At 46.2% G+C, this 27,900-nt stretch overlaps 1 protein-coding gene across 2 annotated transcripts in view; it reads right to left on the bottom strand.

The window, feature by feature from the left end:
* Positions 1-1,031: 1,031 nt before the first annotated feature.
* LOC139534770 (F-box/WD repeat-containing protein 7-like) overlaps positions 1,032-27,900 on the bottom strand; it is a 91,862-nt gene continuing 64,993 nt past the window's right edge. The window contains exons 7-12 of one of the 2 annotated variants that reach the window (XM_071334200.1): positions 19,383-19,496; positions 18,778-18,959; positions 14,777-15,002; positions 11,702-11,912; positions 6,462-6,633; positions 1,032-3,554 (exon numbers count right to left, since the gene is read on the bottom strand). In XM_071334200.1, coding sequence (XP_071190301.1) covers positions 3,452-3,554; positions 6,462-6,633; positions 11,702-11,912; positions 14,777-15,002; positions 18,778-18,959; positions 19,383-19,496 — 1,008 coding nt within the window. In that variant the 3' untranslated portion in view covers positions 1,032-3,451. The remainder of the gene's footprint in view (positions 3,555-6,461; positions 6,634-11,701; positions 11,913-14,776; positions 15,003-18,777; positions 18,960-19,382; positions 19,497-27,900) is intronic. The other variant, XM_071334199.1, reaches the window with a different exon arrangement.

The raw sequence follows: 27,900 nt of genomic DNA on the forward strand, positions 1-27,900 counted from the left end.
AGTCTGGGTGGTTACAGTAACTACACATCCTGCAGTAGTCTGGGTGGTTACAGTAACTATACATCCTGCAGTAGTCTGGGTGGTTACAGTAACTACACATCCAGCAGTAGTCTGGGTGGTTACAGTAACTATACATCCAGCAGTAGTCTGGGAGGTTACAGTAACTATACATCCTGCAGTAGTCTGGGTGGTTACAGTAACTATACATCCTGCAGTAGTCTGGGTGGTTACAGTAACTACACATCCAGCAGTAGTCTGGGTGGTTACAGTAACTATACATCCAGCAGTAGTCTGGGTGGTTACAGTAACTATACATCCTGTAGTAGTCTGGGTGGTTACAGTAACTATACATCCTGCAGTAGTCTGGGTGGTTACAGTAACTACACATCCAGCAGTAGTCTGGGTGGTTACAGTAACTATACATCCTGCAGTAGTCTGGGTGGTTACAGTAACTATACATCCTGCAGTAGTCTGGGTGGTTACAGTAACTATACATCCTGTAGTAGTCTGGGTGGTTACAGTAACTATACATCCTGCAGTAGTCTGGGTGGTTACAGTAACTATACATCCTGCAGTAGTCTGGGTGGTTACAGTAACTATACATCCTGCAGTAGTCTGGGTGGTTACAGTAACTATACATCCAGCAGTAGTCTGGGTGGTTACAGTAACTATACATCCTGCAGTAGTCTGGGTGGTTACAGTAACTACACATCCAGCAGTAGTCTGGGTGGTTACAGTAACTATACATCCTGCAGTAGTCTGGGTGGTTACAGTAACTATACATCCTGCAGTAGTCTGGGTGGTTACAGTAACTATACATCCTGCAGTAGTCTGGGTGGTTACAGTAACTATACATCCTGCAGTAGTCTGGGTGGTTACAGTAACTATACATCCTGCAGTAGTCTGGGTGGTTACAGTAACTATACATCCTGCAGTAGTCTGGGTGGTTACAGTAACTATACATCCTGCAGTAGTCTGGGTGGTTACAGTAACTATACATGCTGCAGTAGTCTGGGTGGTTACAGTAACTATACATCCTGCAGTAGTCTGGGTGGTTACAGTAACTATACATCCAGCAGTAGTCTGGGTGGTTACAGTAACTATACATCCTGCAGTAGTCTGGGTGGTTACAGTAACTATACATACAGCAGTAGTCTGGGTGGTTACAGTAACTATACATCCTGCAGTAGTCTGGGTGGTTACAGTAACTATACATCCAGCAGTAGTCTGGGTGGTTACAGTAACTACACTCAGTTTGACCTTTGGGCGGTCGGTCAGAAGGCCTGTCAGTTAGTCGTATGGCCTGTCAGTTAGTCGTACGGCCTGTCAGTTAGTCGTACGGCCTGTCAGTTAGTCGTACGGCCTGTCAGTTAGTCGTATGGCCTGTCAGTTAGTCGTATGGCCTGTCAGTTAGTCGTATGGCCTGTCAGTTAGTCGTATGGCCTGTCAGTTAGTCGTATGGCCTGTCAGTTAGTCGTATGGCCTGTCAGTTAGTCGTATGGCCTGTCAGTTAGTCGTATGGCCTGTCAGTTAGCCGCATGGCCTGTCAGTTAGCCGTATGGCCTGTCAGTTAGTGGTGTGGCATGTCAGTTAGTGGTATGGCCTGTCGGTTAGTCGTACGGCCTGTCGGTTAGTGGTACGGCCTGTCGGTTAGTGGTAAGGCCTGTCGGTTAGTGGTATGGCCTGTCGGTTAGTCGTATGGCCTGTCGGTTAGTCGTATGGCCTGTCGGTTAGCCGTATGGCCTGTCGGTTAGCCGTATGGCCTGTCGGTTAGCCGTATGGCCTGTCGGTTAGCCGTATGGCCTGTCAGTTAGCCGTATGGCCTGTCAGTTAGCCGTATGGCCTGTCGGTTAGCCGTATGGCCTGTCGGTTAGCCGTATGGCCTGTCGGTTAGCCGTATGGCCTGTCAGTTAGCCGTATGGCCTGTCAGTTAGCCGTATGGCCTGTCAGTTAGCCGTATGGCCAGTCAGTTAGCCGTATGGCCTGTCAGTTAGTCGTATGGCCTGTCAGTTAGTCGTATGGCCTGTCAGTTAGTCGTATGGCCTGTCGGTTAGCCGTATGGCCTGTCGGTTAGCCGTATGGCCTGTCAGTTAGTCGTATGGCCTGTCAGTTAGCGGTATGGCCTGTCAGTTAGCGGTATGGCCTGTCAGTTAGCGGTATGGCCTGTCAGTTAGCGGTATGGCCTGTCAGTTAGCCGTATGGCCTGTCAGTTAGCCGTATGGCCTGTCAGTTAGCCGCATGGCCTGTCAGTTAGCCGTATGGCCTGTCAGTTAGCCGCATGGCCTGTCAGTTAGCCGTATGGCCTGTCAGTTAGCCGTATGGCCTGTTAGTTAGCCGTATGGCCTGTCAGTTAGCCGTATGGCCTGTCAGTTAGCCGTATGGCCTGTCAGTTAGCCGTATGGCCTGTCAGTTAGTCGTATGGCCTGTCAGTTAGTGGTATGGCCTGTCAGTTAGTGGTATGGCCTGTCAGTTAGTGGTATGGCCTGTCAGTTAGTCGTACGGCCTGTCAGTTAGTGGTACGGCCTGTCAGTTAGTCGTACGGCCTGTCAGTTAGCCGTATGGCCTGTCACTTAGTCGTACGGCCTGTCAGTTAGCCGTACGGCCTGTCAGTTAGCCGTATGGCCTGTCAGTTAGTCGTACGGCCTGTCAGTTAGCCGTATGGCCTGTCAGTTAGTCGTATGGCCTGTCAGTTAGTCGTACGGCCTGTCAGTTAGTCGTACGGCCTGTCAGTTAGTCGTATGGCCTGTCACTTAGTCGTACGGCCTGTCAGTTAGCCGTATGGCCTGTCACTTAGTCGTACGGCCTGTCAGTTAGCCGTATGGCCTGTCAGTTAGCCGTATGGCCTGTCAGTTAGCCGTATGGCCTGTCAGTTAGCCGTATGGCCTGTCAGTTAGTGGTATGGCCTGTCAGTTAGTGGTATGGCCTGTCAGTTAGTGGTATGGCCTGTCAGTTAGTCGTACGGCCTGTCAGTTAGCCGTATGGCCTGTCAGTTAGCCGTATGGCCTGTCAGTTAGCCGCATGGCCTGTCAGTTAGTCGTACGGCCTGTCAGTTAGTGGTATGGCCTTAGTGGGACCTCTCATGGATTTCTCCGGTCGCAGAAGATTCAAAGTTGATCCTGTGTACCGGTTCTTCACCATTATACCAGTTTCCAGCAGTGTTTTAGGTCAGCTAGAAAATGGATCCACAGGAATGTGGTGAGGAAATGTGGGACATTTCTGAGTCTCCTGGTTTGTGGTATGTTGGTACCTCCTCTTAAAATGGCACTCAGTCCTTCCATTTGAGGATTCTTACATGGTCCTCTGTCAACCGACACCTCCTCCATCTCCCCTCTCATTATCATCATCATCATCACAAGTTCTCCTTCCACCTATGAGGATATTGGTTACCGCACATCCTTATCCAATGACATGACCTCCTCTCCTGATGAAACCCCGTCCCTCTTTGATGACATCACTTGTGGTTGTCAGTGAGGTCAAAATCCAGCACCATGAGTTTAGTCTCCTCTGTCCCATTCCTGCTGCCAACTGCTGCTACCAGTCTGGTGTTAGACGCCCTAGAGAGAGAGAGAGAGAGAGGAGGGTTACCAGTCTGGTGTTAGACGCCCTGGAGAGAGAGAGAGAGAGAGGATGGTTACCAGTCTGGTGTTAGACCCCCTGGAGAGAGAGAGGAGGGTTAGTGTTACCAGTCTGGTGTTAGACTCCCTGGAGAGAGAGAGGAGGGTTAGTGTTACCAGTCTGGTGTTAGACCCCCTGGAGAGAGAGAGGAGGGTTAGTGTTACCAGTCTGGTGTTAGACCCCCTGGAGAGAGAGAGGAGGGTTAGTGTTACCAGTCTGGTGTTAGACCCCCTGGAGAGAGAGAGGAGGGTTAGTGTTACCAGTCTGGTGTTAGACCCCCTGGAGAGAGAGAGGAGGGTTAGTGTTACCAGTCTGGTGTTAGACCCCCTGGAGAGAGAGAGGAGGGTTAGTGTTACCAGTCTGGTGTTAGACCCCCTGGAGAGAGAGAGGAGGGTTACCAGTCTGGTGTTAGACCCCCTGGAGAGAGAGAGGAGGGTTAGTGTTACCAGTCTGGTGTTAGACCCCCTGGAGAGAGAGAGGAGGGTTACCAGTCTGGTGTTAGACCCCCTGGAGAGAGAGAGGAGGGTTAGTGTTACCAGTCTGGTGTTAGACCCCCTGGAGAGAGAGAGGAGGGTTACCAGTCTGGTGTTAGACCCCCTGGAGAGAGAGAGGAGGGTTAGTGTTACCAGTCTGGTGTTAGACCCCCTGGAGAGAGAGAGGAGGGTTAGTGTTACCAGTCTGGTGTTAGACCCCCTGGAGAGAGAGAGGAGGGTTAGTGTTACCAGTCTGGTGTTAGACCCCCTGGAGAGAGAGAGGAGGGTTACCAGTCTGGTGTTAGACCCCCTGGAGAGAGAGAGGAGGGTTAGTGTTACCAGTCTGGTGTTAGACCCCCTGGAGAGAGAGAGGAGTGTTACCAGTCTGGTGTTAGACCCCCTGGAGAGAGAGAGGAGGGTTAGTGTTACCAGTCTGGTGTTAGACCCCCTGGAGAGAGAGAGAGGAGGGTTAGTGTTACCAGTCTGGTGTTAGACCCCCTGGAGAGAGAGAGGAGGGTTAGTGTTACCAGTCTGGTGTTAGACCCCCTGGAGAGAGAGAGGAGGGTTAGTGTTACCAGTCTGGTGTTAGACCCCCTGGAGAGAGAGAGGAGGGTTAGTGTTACCAGTCTGGTGTTAGACCCCCTGGAGAGAGAGAGGAGGGTTAGTGTTACCAGTCTGGTGTTAGACCCCCTGGAGAGAGAGAGGAGGGTTAGTGTTACCAGTCTGGTGTTAGACCCCCTGGAGAGAGAGAGGAGGGTTAGTGTTACCAGTCTCGTGTTAGACCCCCTGGAGAGAGAGAGGAGGGTTAGTGTTACCAGTCTGGTGTTAGACCCCCTGGAGAGAGAGAGGAGGGTTAGTGTTACCAGTCTGGTGTTAGACCCCCTGGAGAGAGAGAGGAGGGTTAGTGTTACCAGTCTGGTGTTAGACCCCCTGGAGAGAGAGAGGAGGGTTAGTGTTACCAGTCTGGTGTTAGACCCCCTGGAGAGAGAGAGGAGGGTTACCAGTCTGGTGTTAGACCCCCTGGAGAGAGAGAGGAGGGTTAGTGTTACCAGTCTGGTGTTAGACCCCCTGGAGAGAGAGAGGAGGGTTACCAGTCTGGTGTTAGACCCCCTGGAGAGAGAGAGAGGAGGGTTAGTGTTACCAGTCTGGTGTTAGACCCCCTGGAGAGAGAGAGGAGGGTTACCAGTCTGGTGTTAGACCCCCTGGAGAGAGAGAGAGGAGGGTTAGTGTTACCAGTCTGGTGTTAGACCCCCTGGAGAGAGAGAGGAGGGTTAGTGTTACCAGTCTGGTGTTAGACCCCCTGGAGAGAGAGAGGAGGGTTAGTGTTACCAGTCTGGTGTTAGACCCCCTGGAGAGAGAGAGGAGGGTTAGTGTTACCAGTCTGGTGTTAGACCCCCTGGAGAGAGAGAGGAGGGTTAGTGTTACCAGTCTGGTGTTAGACCCCCTGGAGAGAGAGAGGAGGGTTAGTGTTACCAGTCTGGTGTTAGACCCCCTGGAGAGAGAGAGGAGGGTTAGTGTTACCAGTCTGGTGTTAGACCCCCTGGAGAGAGAGAGGAGGGTTAGTGTTACCAGTCTGGTGTTAGACCCCCTGGAGAGAGAGAGGAGGGTTAGTGTTACCAGTCTGGTGTTAGACCCCCTGGAGAGAGAGAGGAGGGTTAGTGTTACCAGTCTGGTGTTAGACCCCCTGGAGAGAGAGAGAGGAGGGTTACCAGTCTGGTGTTAGACCCCCTGGAGAGAGAGAGGAGGGTTAGTGTTACCAGTCTGGTGTTAGACCCCCTGGAGAGAGAGAGGAGGGTTAGTGTTACCAGTCTGGTGTTAGACTCCCTGGAGAGAGAGAGGAGGGTTAGTGTTACCAGTCTGGTGTTAGACCCCCTGGAGAGAGAGAGAGAGAGAGGAGGGTTACCAGTCTGGTGTTAGACCCCCTGGAGAGAGAGAGGAGGGTTAGTGTTACCAGTCTGGTGTTAGACCCCCTGGAGAGAGAGAGGAGGGTTACCAGTCTGGTGTTAGACCCCCTGGAGAGAGAGAGGAGGGTTAGTGTTACCAGTCTGGTGTTAGACCCCCTGGAGAGAGAGAGGAGGGTTAGTGTTACCAGTCTGGTGTTAGACCCCCTGGAGAGAGAGAGGAGGGTTAGTGTTACCAGTCTGGTGTTAGACCCCCTGGAGAGAGAGAGGAGGGTTAGTGTTACCAGTCTGGTGTTAGACCCCCTGGAGAGAGCGAGGAGGGTTAGTGTGTGTATGGTGTGTGTGGTGTGTGTGGAGTATGTGTGTATCCTAGTCATTTACCTGATCCTCCACACCACTCCCCCTGATCCTCCACTCTGCAGAGCCACCAGGTCTCTGATCCACTCCCCCTGTGTGTATCCTAGTCATTTACCTGATCCTCCACACCACTCCCCCTGATCCTCCACTCTGCAGAGCCACCAGGTCTCTGATCCACTCCCCCGTCGCCAGGCTCCACAGCTTCACTGTCCCGTCATCTGATGAAGAGACCACCAGGGAACGAGAGAACTGGAGACAGGTTACTGCCGACTGGTGCTTATGGGGACCTGGAGAGAGAGAGCGAGAGAGAGCGGGGAGAGGGCAGAGGGGGAGAAAGAGAGGAGAAGTGTTAATTATAGTAGGGGAACTGGAGAGAGAGAGAGAGACAGAGAGAAACCCAGCTAGCACATTTGGTCCTTGGAAGTTATGGGAATGTACATTTTTGGTTTCCCATTGGTTCTGGGTACGAACACCATTGGTTCTGGGTACGAACACCATTGGTTCTGGGTACGAACACCATTGGTTCTGGGTACGAACCCAGATGTTTCCTGACCGGTAAAACGGAAACGTTCTGGGAACATAATTTTTTTGGGTTGCAGGGAGGTTCTGAGAACGTTTTGCTATGGTTCCCTGAACGTTTTCTTGGGAGGTTTAATTAACGTTCTGAGAATGTAAATTCTAGGTTATTTGAAGGTAATTAAAATAATGTTCTGAGTACATGTTTCAATAAGACTACTTAGTTTGGGTTAACTGTTTTGAACACCAAGCACAGACTGGACACATGGAAATACATTTGTTTAGCCATTAATTATGCAAACGCATTTTATTTTTTTATGGCGGCACGGCGTCAGTGAGATTCAGACCTTCTTTATCCATGGAACTTGTCCACTTGGCCACCAGGATGGACCTAGCGTTGCATTTAAATACAACTCATACAACGCTGTTCATTTCAGTCTATTCAAACAGACCCCTTTTCAAAAACAAACAGGCACTCGTTAAGATCAGGTGTGGCCAATTAGTGGGTGTGGCCAATTAGTGGGTGTGGCCAACACACCTGAACACACTCAACAAGATAGAGAGTTTTGTTGATTCTGAGAACAGAATGTACATGTTTTTAAATGACATTCTTAGAACGTTCATTGATTGTTTTCTTGTAGTTTTTATGGAAAGTTTTGTTAATGTTCTGAGAACATGACTTTAAATTGAACCAGAAAACGTTAGCCTGAAGTACTGAAATTCCCACAGACGAAAGTAGTTTCTTAGCGTTTTTGAAACAATGTGAGAAAATTACTTTAAATAGAACCGCGAGGAAACCTGTAGGAAACGTTATGCTGAAGTACTGAAATCCCCACCTAAGAAACATATGGTTCTCAGAGCGTTATCTGCTAGCTGGGGAGTTCGTTATAGTAGGAAAACAGGAGACAGGTTACTGCTGACTGGTGCTTAAGGGAACCTGGGTGGTTACTGCTGACTGGTGCTTAAGGGAACCTGGGTGGTTACTGCTGACTGGTGCTTAAGGGAACCTGGGTGGTTACTGCTGACTGGTGCTTAAGGGAACCTGGGTGGTTACTGCTGACTGGTGCTTAAGGGAACCTGGGTGGTTACTGCTGACTGGTGCTTATGGGGACCTGGGTGGTTACTGCTGACTGGTGCTTAAGGGAACCTGGGTGGTTACTGCTGACTGGTGCTTATGGGGACCTGGGTGGTTACTGCTGACTGGTGCTTAAGGGAACCTGGGTGGTTACTGCTGACTGGTGCTTATGGGGACCTGGGTGGTTACTGCTGACTGGTGCTTAAGGGAACCTGGGTGGTTACTGCTGACTGGTGCTTAAGGGAACCTGGGTGGTTACTGCTGACTGGTGCTTAAGGGAACCTGGGTGGTTACTGCTGACTGGTGCTTAAGGGAACCTGGGTGGTTACTACTGACTGGTGCTTATGGGGACCTGGGTGGTTACTGCTGACTGGTGCTTATGGGGACCTGGGTGGTTACTGCTGACTGGTGCTTAAGGGAACCTGGGTGGTTACTACTGACTGGTGCTTAAGGGAACCTGGGTGGTTACTGCTGACTGGTGCTTATGAGGAACTGGATGGTTACTGCTGACTGGTGCTTATGGGGACCTGGGTGGTTACTACTGACTGGTCCTAATGGAGACCTGGGTGGTTACTACTGACTGGTCCTAATGGAGACCTGGGTGGTTACTACTGACTGGTCCTGATGAGGACCTACCCCCCTCATCTCCTCCACTGTTACAACGAGAACAACCCCCCTCATCTCCTCCACTGTAACAATGAGACCTTCAACCTCAACCCCCCCATTGTTACTAATGAGACCCTCAATCCCCCATTGTTACTAATGAGACCCTCAATCCTCCATTGTTACTAATGAGACCCTCAATCCCCCATTGTTACTAATGAGACCTTCATCCCTCAACCCCCCCATTGTTACTAATGAGAACCTCAACCCCCCCATTGTTACTAATGAGAACCTCAATCCCCCCATTGTTACTAATGAGACCCTCAATCCCCCATTGTTACTAATGAGACCTTCATCCCTCAACCCCCCCATTGTTACTAATGAGAACCTCAACCCCCCCATTGTTACTAATGAGAACCTCAACCCCCCCATTGTTACTAATGAGAACCTCAATCCCCCCATTGTTACTAATGAGACCCTCAACCACCCCCCCATTGTTACTAATGAGACCCTCATCTCCCCCATTGTTACTAATGAGACCCTCAACCCCCCCATTGTTACTAATGAGACCCTCATCTCCCCCATTGTTACTAATGAGACCCTCATCTCCCCCATTGTTAATAATGGGACCCTCAACCCCCCCATTGTTACTAATGAGACCCTCAACCCCCCCATTGTTACTAATGAGACCCTCATCTCCCCCATTGTTACTAATGAGACCCTCATCTCCTTTCTTTAACACTTTGTCCTGATATTCCAGACCTTGACAGTCTATACTCAATGTGTGTAGACGACATGACCAAAAGTATGTGGACACCTGCTCGTTGAACATTTAATTCCAAAATCCTGGGCATTAATATGGAGTTGTTCCCCCTTTGCTGCTATAACAGCCTCCACTCTTCTGGGAAGGCTTTCCACTAGATGTTGGAACATTGCTGCTATAACAGCCTCCACTCTTCTGGGAAGGCTTTCCACTAGATGTTGGAACATTGCTGCTATAACAGCCTCCACTCTTCTGGGAAGGCTTTCCACTAGATGTTGGAACATTGCTGCTATAACAGCCTCCACTCTTCTGGGAAGGCTTTCCACTAGACGTTGGAACATTGCTGCTGTAACAGCCTCCACTCTTCTGGGAAGGCTTTCCACTAGAATTTGGAACATTGCTGCAATAACAGCCTCCACTCTTCTGGGAAGGCTTTCCACTAGATGTTGGAACATTGCTGCTATAACAGCCTCCACTCTTCTGGGAAGGCTTTCCACTAGATGTTGGAACATTGCAGCTATAACAGCCTCCACTCTTCTGGGAAGGCTTTCCACTAGATGTTGGAACATTGCTGCTACAACAGCCTCCACTCTTCTGGGAAGGCTTTCCACTAGATATTGGAACATCGCTGCTATAACAGCCTCCACTCTTCTGGGAAGGCTTTCCACTAGATGTTGGAACATTGCTGCTATAACAGCCTCCACTCTTCTGGGAAGGCTTTCCACTAGATGTTGGAACATTGCTGCTATAACAGCCTCCACTCTTCTGGGAAGGCCTTCCATCAGATGTTGGAACATTGCTGCTATAACAGCCTCCACTCTTCTGGGAAGGCTTTCCACTAGATGTTGGAACATTGCTGCTATAACAGCCTCCACTCTTCTGGGAAGGCTTTCCTCTAGATGTTGGAACATTGCTGCTGTAACAGCCTCCACTCTTCTGGGAAGGCTTTCCACTAGATGTTGGAACATTGCTGCTATAACAGCCTCCACTCTTCTGGGAAGGCTTTCCACTAGATGTTGGAACATTGCTGCTGAAACAGCCTCCACTCTTCTGGGAAGGCTTTCCACTAGATGTTGGAACATTGCTGCTATAACAGCCTCCACTCTTCAGGGAAGGCTTTCCACTAGATGTTGGAACATTGCTGCTATAACAGCCTCCACTCTTCTGGGAAGGCTTTCCACTAGATGTTGGAACATTGCTGCTGAAACAGCCTCCACTCTTCTGGGAAGGTTTTCCACTAGATGTTGGAACATTGCTGCTATAACAGCCTCCACTCTTCTGGGAAGGCTTTCCACTAGATGTTGGAACATTGCTGCTATAACAGCCTCCACTCTTCTGGGAAGGCTTTCCACTAGATGTTGGAACATTGCTGCGGGGACTTGCTTCCATTCAGCCACAAGAGCATTAGTGAGGTTGGGCACTGATGTTAGGCGATTAAGCCTGGCTCGCAGTCAGCGTTCCAATTCATTCCAAAGGTGTTCGATGGGGTTGAGGTCAGGGCTCTGTGCAGTCCAGTCAAGTTCTTCCACACCGATCTCGACAAAACCACTTCCTCAAACGGTTGCCACAAAGTTGGAAACACAGAATCGTCTAGAATGTCATTGTATGCTGTAGCATGAACATTTTCCTTCACTGGAACTAAGCGGCCCGAACCATGAAAAACAGTTCCAGGCCATTATTCCTCCTCCACCAAACTTTACAGTTGACACTATGCATTGGGGCAGGTAGCGTTTACCTGGCATCCACCAAAACCCAGATTTGGCCGTCGGACTGCCAGATGGTGAAGCGTGATTCATCACTCCAGAGAACGCATTTCCACTGCTCCAGAGTCCAATGGCGGAGAGCTTTACACCACTCGAGCTGACGCTTGGCATTGTGCATGGTGATCTTAGGCTTGTGTGCGTTTGCTCGGCCATGGAAACCCATTTCATGAAGCTCCTGACGAACAGTTCTTGTGCTGACGTTGCTTCCAGAGGCAGTTTGGAACTCTGTAGTGAGTGTTGCAACCGAGGACAGACGATTTTTACACACTTCAGCACTCGCCGGTCCTGTTCTGTGAGTTTGTGTGGCCTACCACTTCGCAGCTGAGCCGTTGTTGCTCCTAGACGTTTCCACTTCACAATAACAGCACTTACAGTTGATCAGGGCAGCTCTAGCAGGACAGAAATTTGACGAACTGACTTGTTGGAAAGGTGGCATCCTATGACAGTGCCACATTGAAAGTCCCTGAGCTCTTCAGTAAGGCCCATTCTACTGCTAATGTTCGTCTATGGAGATTGCATGGCTGTGTGCTTGATTTTATACACCTGTCAGCAACGGGTGTGGCTGAAAATAGCAGAATCCACTATTTTGAAGGGGTGTCCACATACTTTTGTGCATACAGTGTGTATAACCTCACCTTGTAGTGTGTGGAGACACTGTCCAGTCAGTATATCCCAGACCCTGACTGTAGAGTCAGCGTTGCCAGAGACCAGGATGTTGTTCTTCAGTTCCATACCGCTGGTCAGTGATTGGTGGCCGGTCAGCGTGTGGACACACGCCCCCGTCACTACGTCCCATACTCTGATGGAGGTGTCCAGAGATCCGCTGACCACGTAGGCGCCGTCAAACTGGACGAGGAGGAGGACTAGGGTTAATGTCAGGAGCACCAAATTCACATTGCAGTGAAACACAAGAACAATGGTATGGACACAGCGTGTGTTTTAACTACTGAAGGGACGGCTTTATTTAACCAGAAGAAGAGATAGACCGGGGGATTGCAGGAAGACAGGAGTGTGTGGGTGTGTTCTAACCAGGGGGTAGAACCAAAAATCGAAAAATAATGACATTTTCATAGGAACAGAAACCGAACCAGGAACGACAGTGATCTTTAGTGTTCCGGAACAGAACCTACAGTGGGGAGAACAAGTATTTGATACACTGCCGATTTTGCAGGTTTTCCTACTTACAAAGCATGTAGAGGTCTGTAATTTTTATCATAGGTACACTTCAACTGTGAGAGACAGAATCTAAAACAAAAATCCAGAAAATCACATTGTATGATTTTTAAGTAATTAATTTGCATTTTATTGCATGACATAAGTATTTGATCACCTACCAACCAGTAAGAATTCCGGCTCTCACAGACCTGTTAGTTTTTCTTTAAGAAGCCCTCCTGTTCTCCACTCATTACCTGTATTAACTGCACCTGTTTGAACTCGTTACCTGTATAAAAGACACCTGTCCACACACTCAATCAAACAGACTCCAACCTCTCCACAATGGCCAAGACCAGAGAGCTGTGTAAGGACATCAGGGATAAAATTGTAGACCTACACAAGGCTGGGATGGGCTACAGGACAATAGGCAAGCAGCTTGGTGAGAAGGCAACAACTGTTGGCGCAATTATTAGAAAATGGAAGAAGTTCAAGATGACGGTCAATCACCCTCGGTCTGGGGCTCCATGCAAGATCTCACCTCGTGGGGCATCAATGATCATGAGGAAGGTGAGGGATCAGCCCAGAACTACACGGCAGGACCTGGTCAATGACCGGAAGAGAGCTGGGACCACAGTCTCAAAGAAAACCATTAGTAACACACTACGCCGTCATGGATTAAAATCCTGCAGCGCACGCAAGGTCCCCCTGCTCAAGCCAGCGCATGTCCAGGCCCGTCTGAAGTTTGCCAATGACGATCTGGATGATCCAGAGGAGGAATGGGAGAAGGTCATGTGGTCTGATGAGACAAAAATTGAGCTTTTTGGTCTAAACTCCACTCGCCGTGTTTGGAGGAAGAAGAAGGATGAGTACAACCCCAAGAACACCATCCCAACCGTGAAGCATGGAGGTGGAAACATCATTCTTTGGGGATGCTTTTCTGCAAAGGGGACAGGACGACTCTACCGTATTGAGTGGAGGATGGATGGGGCCATGTATCGCGAGATCTTGGCCAACAACCTCCTACCCTCAGTAAGAGCATTGAAGATGGGTCGTGGCTGGATCTTCCAGCATGACAACGACCCGAAACACACAGCCAGGGCAACTAAGGAGTGGCTCCGTAAGAAGCATCTCAAGGTCCTGGAGTGGCCTAGCCAGTCTCCAGACCTGAACCCAATAGAAAATCTTTGGAGGGAGCTGAAAGTCCGTATTGCCCAGCGACAGCCCCGAAACCTGAAAGATCTGGAGAAGGTCTGTATGGAGGAGTGGGCCAAAATCCCTGCTGCAGTGTGTGCAAACCTGGTCAAGAACTACAGGAAACGTATGATCTCTGTAATTGCAAACAAAGGTTTCTGTACCAAATATTAAGTTCTGCTTTTCTGATGTATCAAATACTTATGTCATGCAATAAAATGCAAATTAATTACTTAAAAATCATACAATGTGATTTTCTGGATTTTTGTTTTAGATTCCGACTCTCACAGTAGAAGTGTACCTATGATAAAAATGACAGACCTCTACGTGCTTTGTAAGTAGGAAAACCTGCAAAATCGGCAGTGTATCAAATACTTGTTCTCCCCACTGTATATTTTCAAATCTAAAGCACCCGTTAATGATGTTATTTTCTGTTCCAACAATATTCCTAACATCTAGTTTTGATGCCAGTAATAGCCCAAACACATTCCAATTCACGTCATGATGTTCAGCGCTTCAAGTAAAGGCCCTTCGTTGTCCACCGCTCTCTCTCTCCATGTGTGTTAAACTTTATTTAACTAGGCAAGTCAGTTAAGAACAAATTCGTATTTACAACGACGGCTTACCCCAGCCAAACCCGGACTCCCGATCACGGCCGGTTGTGATACAGCCTGGATTCGAACCAGGGTGTCTGTAGTGACGGCTCTAGTACTGAGATGCAGTGCCTTAGACCGTTACGCCACGCTATCTCCCAACCCATCTCTCACATACAGCTATGACCCATCATGAAAACAACTAGCAAGCTGCTCTATCCTCGCTAATCAGTGAAGGAAATTAATAAGCGAAATGTGAAAACAATGTTGATTTCACAAGTCAAACAATTAACGAAAAGCAACTACATGAACCGGTTCAGAACCTTTTGGTTGGAACCGGTTCAGAACTTTTTTGGTTGGAACCGGTTCAGAACTTTTTTGGTTGGAACCGGTTCAGAACCTTTTTGGTTGGAACCGGTTCAGAACCTTTTTGGTTGGAACCGGTTCAGAACCTTTTTGGTTGGAACCGGTTCAGAACCTTTTTGGTTGGAACCGGTTCAGAACCTTTTTGGTTGGAACCGGTTCAGAACCTTTTTGGTTGGAACCGGTTCAGAACCTTTTTGGTTGGAACCGGTTCAGAACCTTTTGGTTGGAACCGGTTCAGAAGTTTATAATGCTGGTCGGAACACAGGAACAGGGTTCTGTTTCAGAACGGAAAACAGATCGGTTCCGCCCACTACCTGTAGTGAATAGACTCTGTTAGTGTGTCCCTGCAGAGTGTGTAGACAGGTCTGTTTCAGGGTGTGTGTGTGTGTGTGTGTGTATTCCTACCTGTAGTGAATAGACTCTGTTCGTGTGTCCCTGCAGTGTGTGTAGACAGGTCTCTGTCTCAGGGTCCCAGACTTTAACCATGAAGTCGTATCCTCCGCTGACCACCCTGCGCCCGTCATACTGTACGCACCGCACGGCCGCCACATGACCCGTCAGGACGTGGAGACACTCGCCAGAATCTACGTCCCACAGACGCAACGTAGCGTCACGGCTACCGCTCACAACCCTGGGGGGAGAGAGAGGTCCGAGGAGGAGGGGGGAGAGAGAGGGAGAGTTAGAGAGAATAGAATCCACAAAACACAGACATGAGGACAGACAGAGGCATGAGGACAGACAGAGGCATGAGGACAGAGAGGCATGAGGACAGACAGAGGCATGAGGACAGACAGAGGCATGAGGACAGACAGAGGCATGAGGACAGACAGAGGCATGAGGATTAGTACAGACCGCAATTAGTCGACCGGTTGATTGTTTTAGCCGAGCAGTGACAAATATATATATATACAGTGGGGAGAACAAGTATTTGATACACTGCCGATTTTGCAGGTTTTCCTACTTACAAAGCATGTAGCGGTCTGTAATTTTTATCATAGGTACACTTCAATTGTGAGAGACGGAATCTAAAACAAAAATCCAGAAAATCACATTATATGATTTTTACGTAATTAATTTGCATTTTATTGCATGACATAAGTATTTGATCACCTACCAACCAGTAAGAATTCCAGCTCTCACAAACCTGTTAGTTTTTCTTTAAGAAGCCCTCCTGTTCTCCACTCATTACCTGTATTAACTGCACCTGTTTGAACTCGTTACCTGTATAAAAGACACCTGTCCACACACTCAATCAAACAGACTCCAACCTCTCCACAATGGCCAAGACCAGAGAGCTCTGTAAGGACATCAGGGATAAAATTGTAGACCTGCACAAGGCTGGGATGGGCTACAGGACAATAGGCAAGCAGCTTGGTGAGAAGGCAACAACTGTTGGCTCAATTATTAGAAAATGGAAGAAGTTCAAGATGATGGTCAATCACCCTCGGTCTGGGGCTCCATGTAAGATCTCACCTCGTGGGGCTACAATGATCATGAGGAAGGTGAGGGATCAGCCCAGAACTACACGGCAGGACCTGGTCAATGACCTGAAGAGAGCTGGGACCACAGTCTCAAAGAAAACCATTAGTAACACACTACGCCGTCATGGATTAAAATCCTGCAGCGCACGCAAGGTCCCCCTGCTCAAGCCAGCGCATGTCCAGGCCCGTCTGAAGTTTGCCAATGACCATCTGGATGATCCAGAGGAGGAATGGGGGAAGGTCATGTGGTCTGATGAGACAAAAATAGAGCTTTTTGGTCTAAACTCCGCTCGCCGTGTTTGGAGGAAGAAGAAGGATGAGTACAACCCCAAGAACACCATCCCAACCGTGAAGCATGGAGGTGGAAACATCATTCTTTGGGGATGCTTTTCTGCAAAGGGGACAGGACGACTGCACCGTATTGAGGGGAGGATGGATGGGGCCATGTATCGCGAGATCTTGGCCAACAACCTCCTTCCCTCAGTAAGAGCATTGAAGATGGGTCGTGGCTGGGTCTTCCAGCATGACAACGACCCGAAACACACAGCCAGGGCAACTAAGGAGTGGCTCCGTAAGAAGCATCTCAAGGTCCTGGAGTGGCCTAGCCAGTCTCCAGACCTGAACCCAATAGAAAATCTTTGGAGGGAGCTGAAAGTCCGTATTGCCCAGCAACAGCCCCAAAACCTGAAGGATCTGGAGAAGGTCTGTATGGAGGAGTGGGCCAAAATCCCTGCTGCAGTGTGTGCAAACCTAGTCAAGAACTACAGGAAACATATGATTTCTGTAATTGCAAACAAAGGTTTCTGTACCAAATATTAAGTTCTGCTTTTCTGATGTATCAAATACTTATGTCATGCAATAAAATGCAAATTAATTACTTAAAAATCATACAATGTGATTTTCTGGATTTTTGTTTTAGATTCCGTCTCTCACAGTTGAAGTGTACCTATGATAAAAATTACAGACCTCTACATGCTTTGTAAGTAGGAAAACCTGCAAAATCGGCAGTGTATCAAATACTTGTTCTCCCCACTGTATGTATATATACACACATTAAGAAGGAAATAAATTCCACAAATTAACAAGGCACACCTGTTAATTGAAATGGATTCCAGGTGACTACCTCATGAAGCTGGTTGAGAGAATGTTTCCAGTTCACTAACACCAGCTTCAGACTGACCCAGTTAATAGTTGATACAATGTTTCCAGTTCACCAGCTTCAGACTGACCCAGTTAATAGTTGATACCATGTTTCAGTTCACTAGCACCAGCTTCAGACTGACCCAGTTATAGTTGATACAATGTTTCAGTTCACTACACCAGCTTCAGACTGACCCAGTTAATAGTTGATACCATGTTTCAGTTCACCAGCTTCAGACCAGACCCAGTTAATAGTTGATACAATGTTTCAGTTCACCAGCTTCAGACCAGACCCAGTTAATAGTTGATACAATGTTTCCAGTTCACCAGCTTCAGACTGACCCAGTTAATAGTTGATACCATGTTTCAGTTCACCAGCTTCAGACTGACCCAGTTAATAGTTGATACAATGTTTCAGTTCACCAGCTTCAGACTGACCCAGTTATAGTTGATACCATGTTTCAGTTCACCAGCTTCAGACTGACCCAGTTAATAGTTGATACCATGTTTCAGTTCACCAGCTTCAGACTGACCCAGTTAATAGTTGATACAATGTTTCAGTTCACCAGCTTCAGACTGACCCAGTTAATAGTTGATACAATGTTTCAGTTCGTAGCAGACAGGCCATGTGTAGCCAATGTGATTTATAGGAGATTTATTCTTATCAGGATATTTTCTACCTGCAGGCTGCAATGTTTTTATTTGTTGGCTTTATGTAGGATATTTTTTACATAGTTGGCCAATGGCAATAGAAGTACATTTTTAGGTTTGTGTCATTTTAATTTAGATATCATTTTGATTAAATCACACATCAATGATTTTGAGATACGAAGACCTTACTATAAATTAAATTAAACCGTTTCACGAAAATGTTTATATGAAAACCATAACTGGCCCGCAGACCGGTAGAAATGGTCAGATAAATTGACATTCCACATGAGAAAGGTTGCCGACTCCTCGTCAACTTCAGGAGGTTAAAGGCAGAACCCGTGAAAGCCAGTAGGAGCAGGACGGTCAGATTAAGTTTTTTTTCTTTTGGTTATCTAGATCTCTAGCTCCCTCTTGAGGCATTTGTCTCATTTCATCAAATAGTGTGCTTAAAGCATCAGACAAGCTCAATGCATATAGTTGATTTAATTAAAACCCATAGGCTGTGTTTATATATGGAGAAACACACATTCAACCAATCGACTTTTGATCTACCAAGATTTTTTGTTGTTGTTGTCAGGGACAGCCCTAATGATGATAGACTGAGACATGGTGGACGTGAGTTGGTCACGTGAGATAGAGGGAATGTATGCATATGTACACTGACTGTTTGTCATGCAGGTGTATACAGCGTACAGTAGAGGTGTGTCTGTACAGGGGGGGATGTGTGTGTGTGTGTGTTGATTAACTCACTGTTTGTCATGCAGGTGTATACACCGTACAGTAGAGGTGTGTCCGTACAGGGGGGGGGGGGGGGGGGTGTTGATTAACTCACTGTTTGTCATGCAGGTGTATACAGCGTACAGTAGAGGTGTGTCCGTACAGGGTGTGTGTGTGTGTTGGTTAACTCACTGTTTGTCATGCAGGTGTATACAGCGTACAGTAGAGGTGTGTCTGTACAGGGTGTGTGTGTGTTGGTTAACTCACTGTTTGTCATGCAGGTGTATACAGCGTACAGTAGAGGTGTGTCTGTACAGGGTGTGTGTGTGTTGGTTAACTCACTGTTTGTCATGCAGGTGTATACAGCGTACAGTAGAGGTGTGTCTGTACAGGGTGTGTGTGTGTTGGTTAACTCACTGTTTGTCATGCAGGTGTATACAGCGTACAGTAGAGGTGTGTCCGTACAGGGTGTGGACACACTCTCCGCTCTCCGCGTCCCAAACCTTCAGAGTCCTGTCTGTCGACCCACTGATCACGATGTTACCACTCATCTGACTGGACCACACACCTCCTGTATGGCCTACTAATGTACGCAGACACTGGAGGAGGAGAGAGGGAGGGGAGAGGGGGAGAGAGAGAGGGAGGGGAGAGAGAGAGAGGGAGAGAGGGAGAGAGAGAGAGGGGAGAGAGGGAGAGAGAGAGAAAGTTGAAAGTTTCTTCAAGTGCAGTCGCAAAAACCATCAAGCACTATGATGAAACTGGCTCTCATGAGGACCGCCACAGGAAAGGAAGACCCAGAGTTACCTCTGTTGCAAAGGATACGTTCATTAGAGTTACCAACCTCAGAAATTGCAGCCCAATTTAAGATTATAGTAGGTACTATAGTATATAAACTGTGTGTGGAGAAATCAGTCTATGACTGGTGTGACTAGAGTCTTTGACAATTTTTGTGTGTGATTCCACTACCCTAGTGACACAGCCATGTCGTCCTTCACATGAAAACACCTGTGTGTTTACCTTACCTTGCCGGTGAGGGCAGACCACACTTTGAGAGTGTTGTCGTCAGAACCACTGACTATGAGGTCACCACAGAACTGTAGACACGTGATCACATGATCATCATGACCTTTTAACACCTGAGAGAGAGAGATGAAAGAGAAGAGGTAGAATGAAGAGGTTAATCCAGAGAGATTATACAAACCTTTAATGCAGAGAGGTTATACAAGCCTTTAATCCAGAGAGATTATACAAGCCTTTAATCCAGAGAGATTATACAAGCCTTTAATCCAGAGAGATTATACAAGCCTTTAATCCAGAGAGATTATACAAGCCTTTAATCCAGAGAGATTATACAAGTCTTTAATCCAGAGAGGTTATACAAGCCTTTAATCCAGAGAGATTATACAAGCCTTTAATCCAGAGAGATTATACAAGCCTTTAATCCAGAGAGATTATACAAGCCTTTAATCCAGGGAGATTATACAAGCCTTTAATCCAGAGAGATTATACAAGCCTTTAATCCAGAGAGGTTATACAAGCCTTTAATCCAGAGAGGTTATACAAGCCTTTAATCCAGAGAGATTATACAAGCCTTTAATCCAGAGAGATTATACAAGCCTTTAATCCAGAGAGATTATACAAGCCTTTAATCCAGAGAGATTATACAAGCCTTTAATCCAGAGAGATTATACAAGCCTTTAATCCAGAGAGATTATACAAGCCTTTAATCCAGAGAGATTATACAAGCCTTTAATCCAGAGAGATTATACAAGCCTTTAATCCAGAGAGATTATACAAGCCTTTAATCCAGAGAGATTATACAAGCCTTTAATCCAGAGAGATTATACAAGCCTTTAATCCAGAGAGATTATACAAGCCTTTAATCCAGAGAGATTATACAAGCCTTTAATCCAGAGAGATTATACAAGCCTTTAATCCAGAGAGATTATACAAGCCTTTAATCCAGAGAGATTATACAAGCCTTTAATCCAGAGAGATTATACACGCCTTTAATCCAGAGAGATTATACAAGCCTTTAATCCAGAGAGATTATACAAGCCTTTAATCCAGAGAGATTATACAAACCTCACAAAGGTGAGACCTGGACACTTGACCCCTCAACACACACCTGTATACAGTGCATTCAGAAAGTGTTCAGACCACTTGACTTCTTCCACATTTTGTAACGTTACAGCCTTATTCTAAAATTGATTACATAGATTTTTTTCTCTCATCAATCTAAACACACAATACCCCATAATGATTAAGCAAACCTTTAGACATTTTTGTACATTTATTAAAAATAAAAACTGAAATATCACATTTACATAAGTATTCAGACCCTTTACTCAGTACTTTGTTGAAGCACCTTTGGCAGTGATTACAGCGTTGAGTCTTCTTGGGTATGACGCTACAAGCTTGGCACATCTGTATTTGGGGAGTTTCTCCCATTCTTCTCTGCAGATCCTCTCTAGTTCTGTCAGGTTGGATGGGGAGCGTCGCTGCACAGCTATTTTCATGTCTCTACAGAGATGTTCGATTGGGCTCAAGTCCGGGCTCTGGCTGGGCCACTCAAGGACATTCAAAGACTTGTCCCGAGGCCACTCCTGCGTTGTCTTGGCTGTGTACTTAGGGTCATTGTCCTGTTGGAAGGTGAACCTTCGCTCCAGTCTGAGGTCCTGAGCGCTCTGGAGCAGGTTTTCATCAAGGATCTCTCTGTACTTTGCTCCGTTCATCTTTGCCTCGATCCTGACTGGTCTCCCAGTCCCTGCCGCTGAAAAACATACCCACAGCATGATGCTGCCACCACCATGCTTCACCGTAGGGATGCTGCTACCACCATGCTTCACCTTAGGGATGCTGCTACCACCATGCTTCACTGTAGGGATGCTGCTACCACCACGCTTCACCGTAGGGATGCTGCTACCACCATGATTCACCTTAGGGATGCTGCTACCACCATGCTTCACTGTAGGGATGCTGCCACCACCATGCTTCACCTTAGGGATGCTGCTACCACCATGCTTCACCGTAGGGATGCTGCCACCACCACGCTTCACTGTAGGGATGCTGCTACCACCATGCTTCACTGTAGGGATGCTGCCACCACCACGCTTCACCGTAGGGATACTGCCACCACCACGCTTCACCGTAGGGATGGTGCCAGGTTTCCTCCAGGCGTGATGCATGGCCTTCAGGCCAAAGAGTTCAATCTTCGTTTCATCAGACCAGAGAATCTTGTTTCTCATGGTCTGAGAGTCCTTTAAGTGCCTTTTATCAAACTCCAAGCGGGCTGTCATGTGCCTTTTACTGAGGAGTGGCTTCCATCTGGCCACTCTACCATAAAGGCCTGATTGGTGGAGTGCTGCAGAGATGGTTGTCCTTCTGGAAGGTTCTCCCATCTCCACAGAGGAACTCTGGAGCTCTGTCAGAGTAGCCATCGGGTTCTTGGTCACCTCCCTGACCAAGACCATTCTCCCGATTGCTCAGTTTGGCCGGGCAGCCAGCTCAAGGAAGAGTCTTGGTGGTTCCAAACTTCTTCCATTTAAGAATGATGGAGGCCACTGTGTTCTTGGGGACCTTCAATGCTGCAGAAATGTTTTGGTACCCTTCCTCAGATCTGTGCCTCGACACAATCCTGTGTCGGAGCTCTACGGACAATTCCTTCGACCTCATGGCTTTGTTTTTGCTCTGACATGCACTGTCAACTGTGGGGCCTTATATAGGCAGGTGTGTGCCTTTCCAAATCATGTCCAAACCATTGAATTTACCACAGGTGGACTCCAATCAAGTTGTAGAAACATCTCAAGGATGATCCATGGAAACAGGATGCACCTGATCTCAATGTAGACTCACAGCAAAGGGTCTCAATACTTAGTTTTATTTACTTTTAATACATTTACTCTCTCTATGTTATATAATACTTTAGGTGAGGTGATATCCCCCAGTCCTCTCTATATAATACCTTAGGTGAGGTGATATCTCTAGTCCTCTCTATATAATACCTTAGGTGAGGTGATATCTCTAGTCCTCTCTATATAATACCTTAGGTGAGGTGATATCTCTAGTCCTCTCTATATAATACCTTAGGTGAGGTGATATCTCTAGTCCTCTCTATATAATACCTTAGGTGAGGTGATATCCCCAGTCCTCTCTATATAATACCTTAGGTGAGGTGATATCTCCAGTCCTCTCTATATAATACCTTAGGTGAGGTGATATCCCTAGTCCTCTCTATATAATACCTTAGGTGAGGTGATATCTCCAGTCCTCTCTATATAATACCTTAGGTGAGGTGATATCTCCAGTCCTCTCTATATAATACCTTAGGTGAGGTGATATCTCTAGTCCTCTCTATATAATACCTTAGGTGAGGTGATATCCCCAGTCCTCTCTATATAATACCTTAGGTGAGGTGATATCTCCCACTCCTCTCTATATAATACCTTAGGTGAGGTGATATCTCCCAGTCCTCTCTATATAATACCTTAGGTGTAGTGATATCTCCAGTCCTCTCTATATAATACCTTAGGTGAGGTGATATCTCCAAGTCCTCTCTATATAATACCTTAGGTGAGGTGATATCTCTAGTCCTCTCTATATAATACCTTAGGTGATATCTCTAGTCCTCTCTATATAATACCTTAGGTGAGGTGATATCTCCAGTCCTCTCTATATAATACCTTAGGTGAGGTGATATCCCCAGTCCTCTCTATATAATACCTTAGGTGAGGTGATATCTCCAGTCCTCTCTATATAATACCTTAGGTGAGGTGATATCTCTAGTTCTCTCTATATAATACCTTAGGTGATGTGATATCCCCAGTCCTCTCTATATAATACCTTAGGTGAGGTGATATCCCCAGTCCTCTCTATATAATACCTTAGGTGAGGTGATATCCCCAGTCCTCTCTATATAATACCTTAGGTGAGGTGATATCTCCAGTCCTCTCTATATAATACCTTAGGTGAGGTGATATCTCCACTCCTCTATATAATACCTTAGGTGAGGTGATATCCCCAGTCCTCTCTATATAATACCTTAGGTGAGGTGATATCTCCAGTCCTCTCTATATAATACCTTAGGTGAGGTGATATCTCCAGTCCTCTCTATATAATACCTTAGGTGAGGTGATATCCCTAGTCCTCTCTATATAATACCTTAGGTGAGGTGATATCTCCAGTCCTCTCTATATAATACCTTAGGTGAGGTGATATCTCCAGTCCTCTCTATATAATACCTTAGGTGAGGTGATATCTCCAGTCCTCTCTATATAATACCTTAGGTGAGGTGATATCCCCAGTCCTCTCTATATAATACCTTAGGTGAGGTGATATCCCCAGTCCTCTCTATATAATACCTTAGGTGAGGTGATATCCCTAGTCCTCTCTATATAATACCTTAGGTGAGGTGATATCTCCAGTCCTCTCTATATAATACCTTAGGTGAGGTGATATCTCTAGTCCTCTCTATATAATACCTTAGGTGATGTGATATCCCCAGTCCTCTCTATATAATACCTTAGGTGAGGTGATATCCCCAGTCCTCTCTATATAATACCTTAGGTGAGGTGATATCCCCAGTCCTCTCTATATAATACCTTAGGTGAGGTGATATCTCCAGTCCTCTCTATATAATACCTTAGGTGAGGTGATATCCCCAGTCCTCTCTATATAATACCTTAGGTGAGGTGATATCTCCAGTCCTCTCTATATAATACCTTAGGTGAGGTGATATCTCCAGTCCTCTCTATATAATACCTTAGGTGAGGTGATATCCCCAGTCCTCTCTATATAATACCTTAGGTGAGGTGATATCCCCAGTCCTCTCTATATAATACCTTAGGTGAGGTGATATCTCTAGTCCTTTCTATATAATACCTTAGGTGATATCTCTAGTCCTCTCTATATAATACCTTAGGTGAGGTGATATCCCCAGTCCTCTCTATATAATACCTTAGGTGATATCTCTAGTCCTCTCTATATAATACCTTAGGTGAGGTGATATCCCCAGTCCTCTCTATATAATACCTTAGGTGATATCTCTAGTCCTCTCTATATAATACCTTAGGTGATATCTCTAGTCCTCTCTATATAATACCTTAGGTGAGGTGATATCCCCAGTCCTCTCTATATAATACCTTAGGTGAGGTGATATCCCCAGTCCTCTCTATATAATACCTTAGGTGATATCCCCAGTCCTCTCTATATAATACCTTAGGTGAGGTGATATCCCCAGTCCTCTCTATATAATACCTTAGGTGAGGTGATATCCCCAGTCCTCTCTATATAATACCTTAGGTGAGGTGATATCCCCAGTCCTCTCTATATAATACCTTAGGTGAGGTGATATCCCCAGTCCTCTCTATATAATACCTTAGGTGAGGTGATATCCCCAGTCCTCTCTATATAATACCTTAGGTGAGGTGATATCTCCAGTCCTCTCTATATAATACCTTAGGTGAGGTGATATCTCCAGTCCTCTCTATATAATACCTTAGGTGAGGTGATATCCCTAGTCCTCTCTATATAATACCTTAGGTGAGGTGATATCTCCAGTCCTCTCTATATAATACCTTAGGTGAGGTGATATCTCCAGTCCTCTCTATATAATACCTTAGGTGAGGTGATATCCCCAGTCCTCTCTATATAATACCTTAGGTGAGGTGATATCCCCAGTCCTCTCTATATAATACCTTAGGTGAGGTGATATCCCCAGTCCTCTCTATATAATACCTTAGGTGATATCTCTAGTCCTCTCTATATAATACCTTAGGTGAGGTGATATCCCCAGTCCTCTCTATATAATACCTTAGGTGATATCTCTAGTCCTCTCTATATAATACCTTAGGTGATATCCCCAGTCCTCTCTATATAATACCTTAGGTGAGGTGATATCCCCAGTCCTCTCTATATAATACCTTAGGTGAGGTGATATCCCCAGTCCTCTCTATATAATACCTTAGGTGAGGTGATATCCCCAGTCCTCTCTATATAATACCTCCATCTGGCCACTCTACCATAAAGGCCTGATTGGTGGAGTGCTGCAGAGATGGTTGTCCTTCTGGAAGGTTCTCCCATCTCCACAGAGGAACTCTGGAGCTCTGTCAGAGTAGCCATCGGGTTCTTGGTCACCTCCCTGACCAAGACCATTCTCCCGATTGCTCAGTTTGGCCGGGCAGCCAGCTCAAGGAAGAGTCTTGGTGGTTCTAAACTTCTTCCATTTAAGAATGATGGAGGCCACTGTGTTCTTGGGGACCTTCAATGCTGCAGAAATGTTTTGGTACCCTTCCCCAGATCTGTGCCTCGACACAATCCTGTGTCGGAACTCTATGGACAATTCCTTCGACCTCATGGCTTTGTTTTTGCTCTGACATGCAATGTCAACTGTGGGGCCTTATATAGGCAGGTGTGTGCCTTTCCAAATCATGTCCAAACCATTGAATTTACCACAGGTGGACTCCAATCAAGTTGTAGAAACATCTCAAGGATGATCCATGGAAACAGGATGCACCTGATCTCAATGTAGACTCACAGCAAAGGGTCTCAATACTTAGTTTTATTTACTTTTAATACATTTACTCTCTCTATGTTATATAATACCTTAGGTGAGGTGATATCCCCCAGTCCTCTCTATATAATACCTTAGGTGAGGTGATATCCCCAGTCCTCTCTATATAATACCTTAGGTGAGGTGATATCTCCAAGTCCTCTCTATATAATACCTTAGGTGAGGTGATATCTCTAGTCCTCTCTATATAATACCTTAGGTGATATCTCTAGTCCTCTCTATATAATACCTTAGGTGAGGTGATATCTCCAAGTCCTCTCTATATAATACCTTAGGTGAGGTGATATCTCTAGTCCTCTCTATATAATACCTTAGGTGATATCTCTAGTCCTCTCTATATAATACCTTAGGTGAGGTGATATCTCCAGTCCTCTCTATATAATACATTAGGTGAGGTGATATCCCCAGTCCTCTCTATATAATACCTTAGGTGAGGTGATATCTCCAGTCCTCTCTATATAATACCTTAGGTGAGGTGATATCCCCAGTCCTCTCTATATAATACCTTAGGTGAGGTGATATCCCTAGTCCTCTCTATATAATACCTTAGGTGAGGTGATATCTCTAGTCCTCTCTATATAATACCTTAGGTGAGGTGATATCCCCAGTCCTCTCTATATAATACCTTAGGTGAGCTGATATCTCCAGTCCTCTCTATATAATACCTTAGGTGAGGTGATATCTCCAGTCCTCTCTATATAATACCTTAGGTGATGTGATATCCCCAGTCCTCTCTATATAATACCTTAGGTGAGGTGATATCCCCAGTCCTCTCTATATAATACCTTAGGTGAGGTGATATCCCCAGTCCTCTCTATATAATACCTTAGGTGAGGTGATATCCCCAGTCCTCTCTATATAATACCTTAGGTGAGGTGATATCCCCAGTCCTCTCTATATAATACCTTAGGTGAGGTGATATCCCCAGTCCTCTCTATATAATACCTTAGGTGAGGTGATATCTCCAGTCCTCTCTATATAATACCTTAGGTGAGGTGATATCTCCAGTCCTCTCTATATAATACCTTAGGTGAGGTGATATCCCTAGTCCTCTCTATATAATACCTTAGGTGAGGTGATATCTCCAGTCCTCTCTATATAATACCTTAGGTGAGGTGATATCTCCAGTCCTCTCTATATAATACCTTAGGTGATATCTCTAGTCCTCTCTATATAATACCTTAGGTGAGGTGATATCCCCAGTCCTCTCTATATAATACCTTAGGTGATATCTCTAGTCCTCTCTATATAATACCTTAGGTGATATCTCTAGTCCTCTCTATATAAGACCTTAGGTGAGGTGATATCCCCAGTCCTCTCTATATAATACCTTAGGTGATATCCCCAGTCCTCTCTATATAATACCTTAGGTGAGGTGATATCTCCAAGTCCTCTCTATATAATACCTTAGGTGAGGTGATATCTCCAGTCCTCTCTATATAAAACCTTAGGTGAGGTGATACCTCCAGTCCTCTCTATATAATACCTTAGGTGAGGTGATATCCCCAGTCCTCTCTATATAATACCTTAGGTGATGTGATATCCCCAGTCCTCTCTATATAATACCTTAGGTGAGGTGATATCCCCAGTCCTCTCTATATAATACCTTAGGTGATGTGATATCCCCAGTCCTCTCTATATAATACCTTAGGTGAGGTGATATCTCCAGTCCTCTCTATATAATACCTTAGGTGAGGTGATATCTCTAGTCCTCTCTATATAATACCTTAGGTGATGTGATATCCCCAGTCCTCTCTATATAATACCTTAGGTGAGGTGATATCCCCAGTACTCTCTATATAATACCTTAGGTGAGGTGATATCCCCAGTCCTCTCTATATTAAACCTTAGGTGAGGTGATATCCCCAGTCCTCTCTATATAATACCTTAGGTGAGGTGATATCCCCAGTCCTCTCTATATAATACCTTAGGTGAGGTGATATCCCCAGTCCTCTCTATATAATACCTTA

The sequence above is a fragment of the Salvelinus alpinus genome, chromosome 11 (genome assembly GCF_045679555.1).
Source record: "Salvelinus alpinus chromosome 11, SLU_Salpinus.1, whole genome shotgun sequence".
Taxonomy (NCBI): domain Eukaryota; kingdom Metazoa; phylum Chordata; class Actinopteri; order Salmoniformes; family Salmonidae; genus Salvelinus; species Salvelinus alpinus.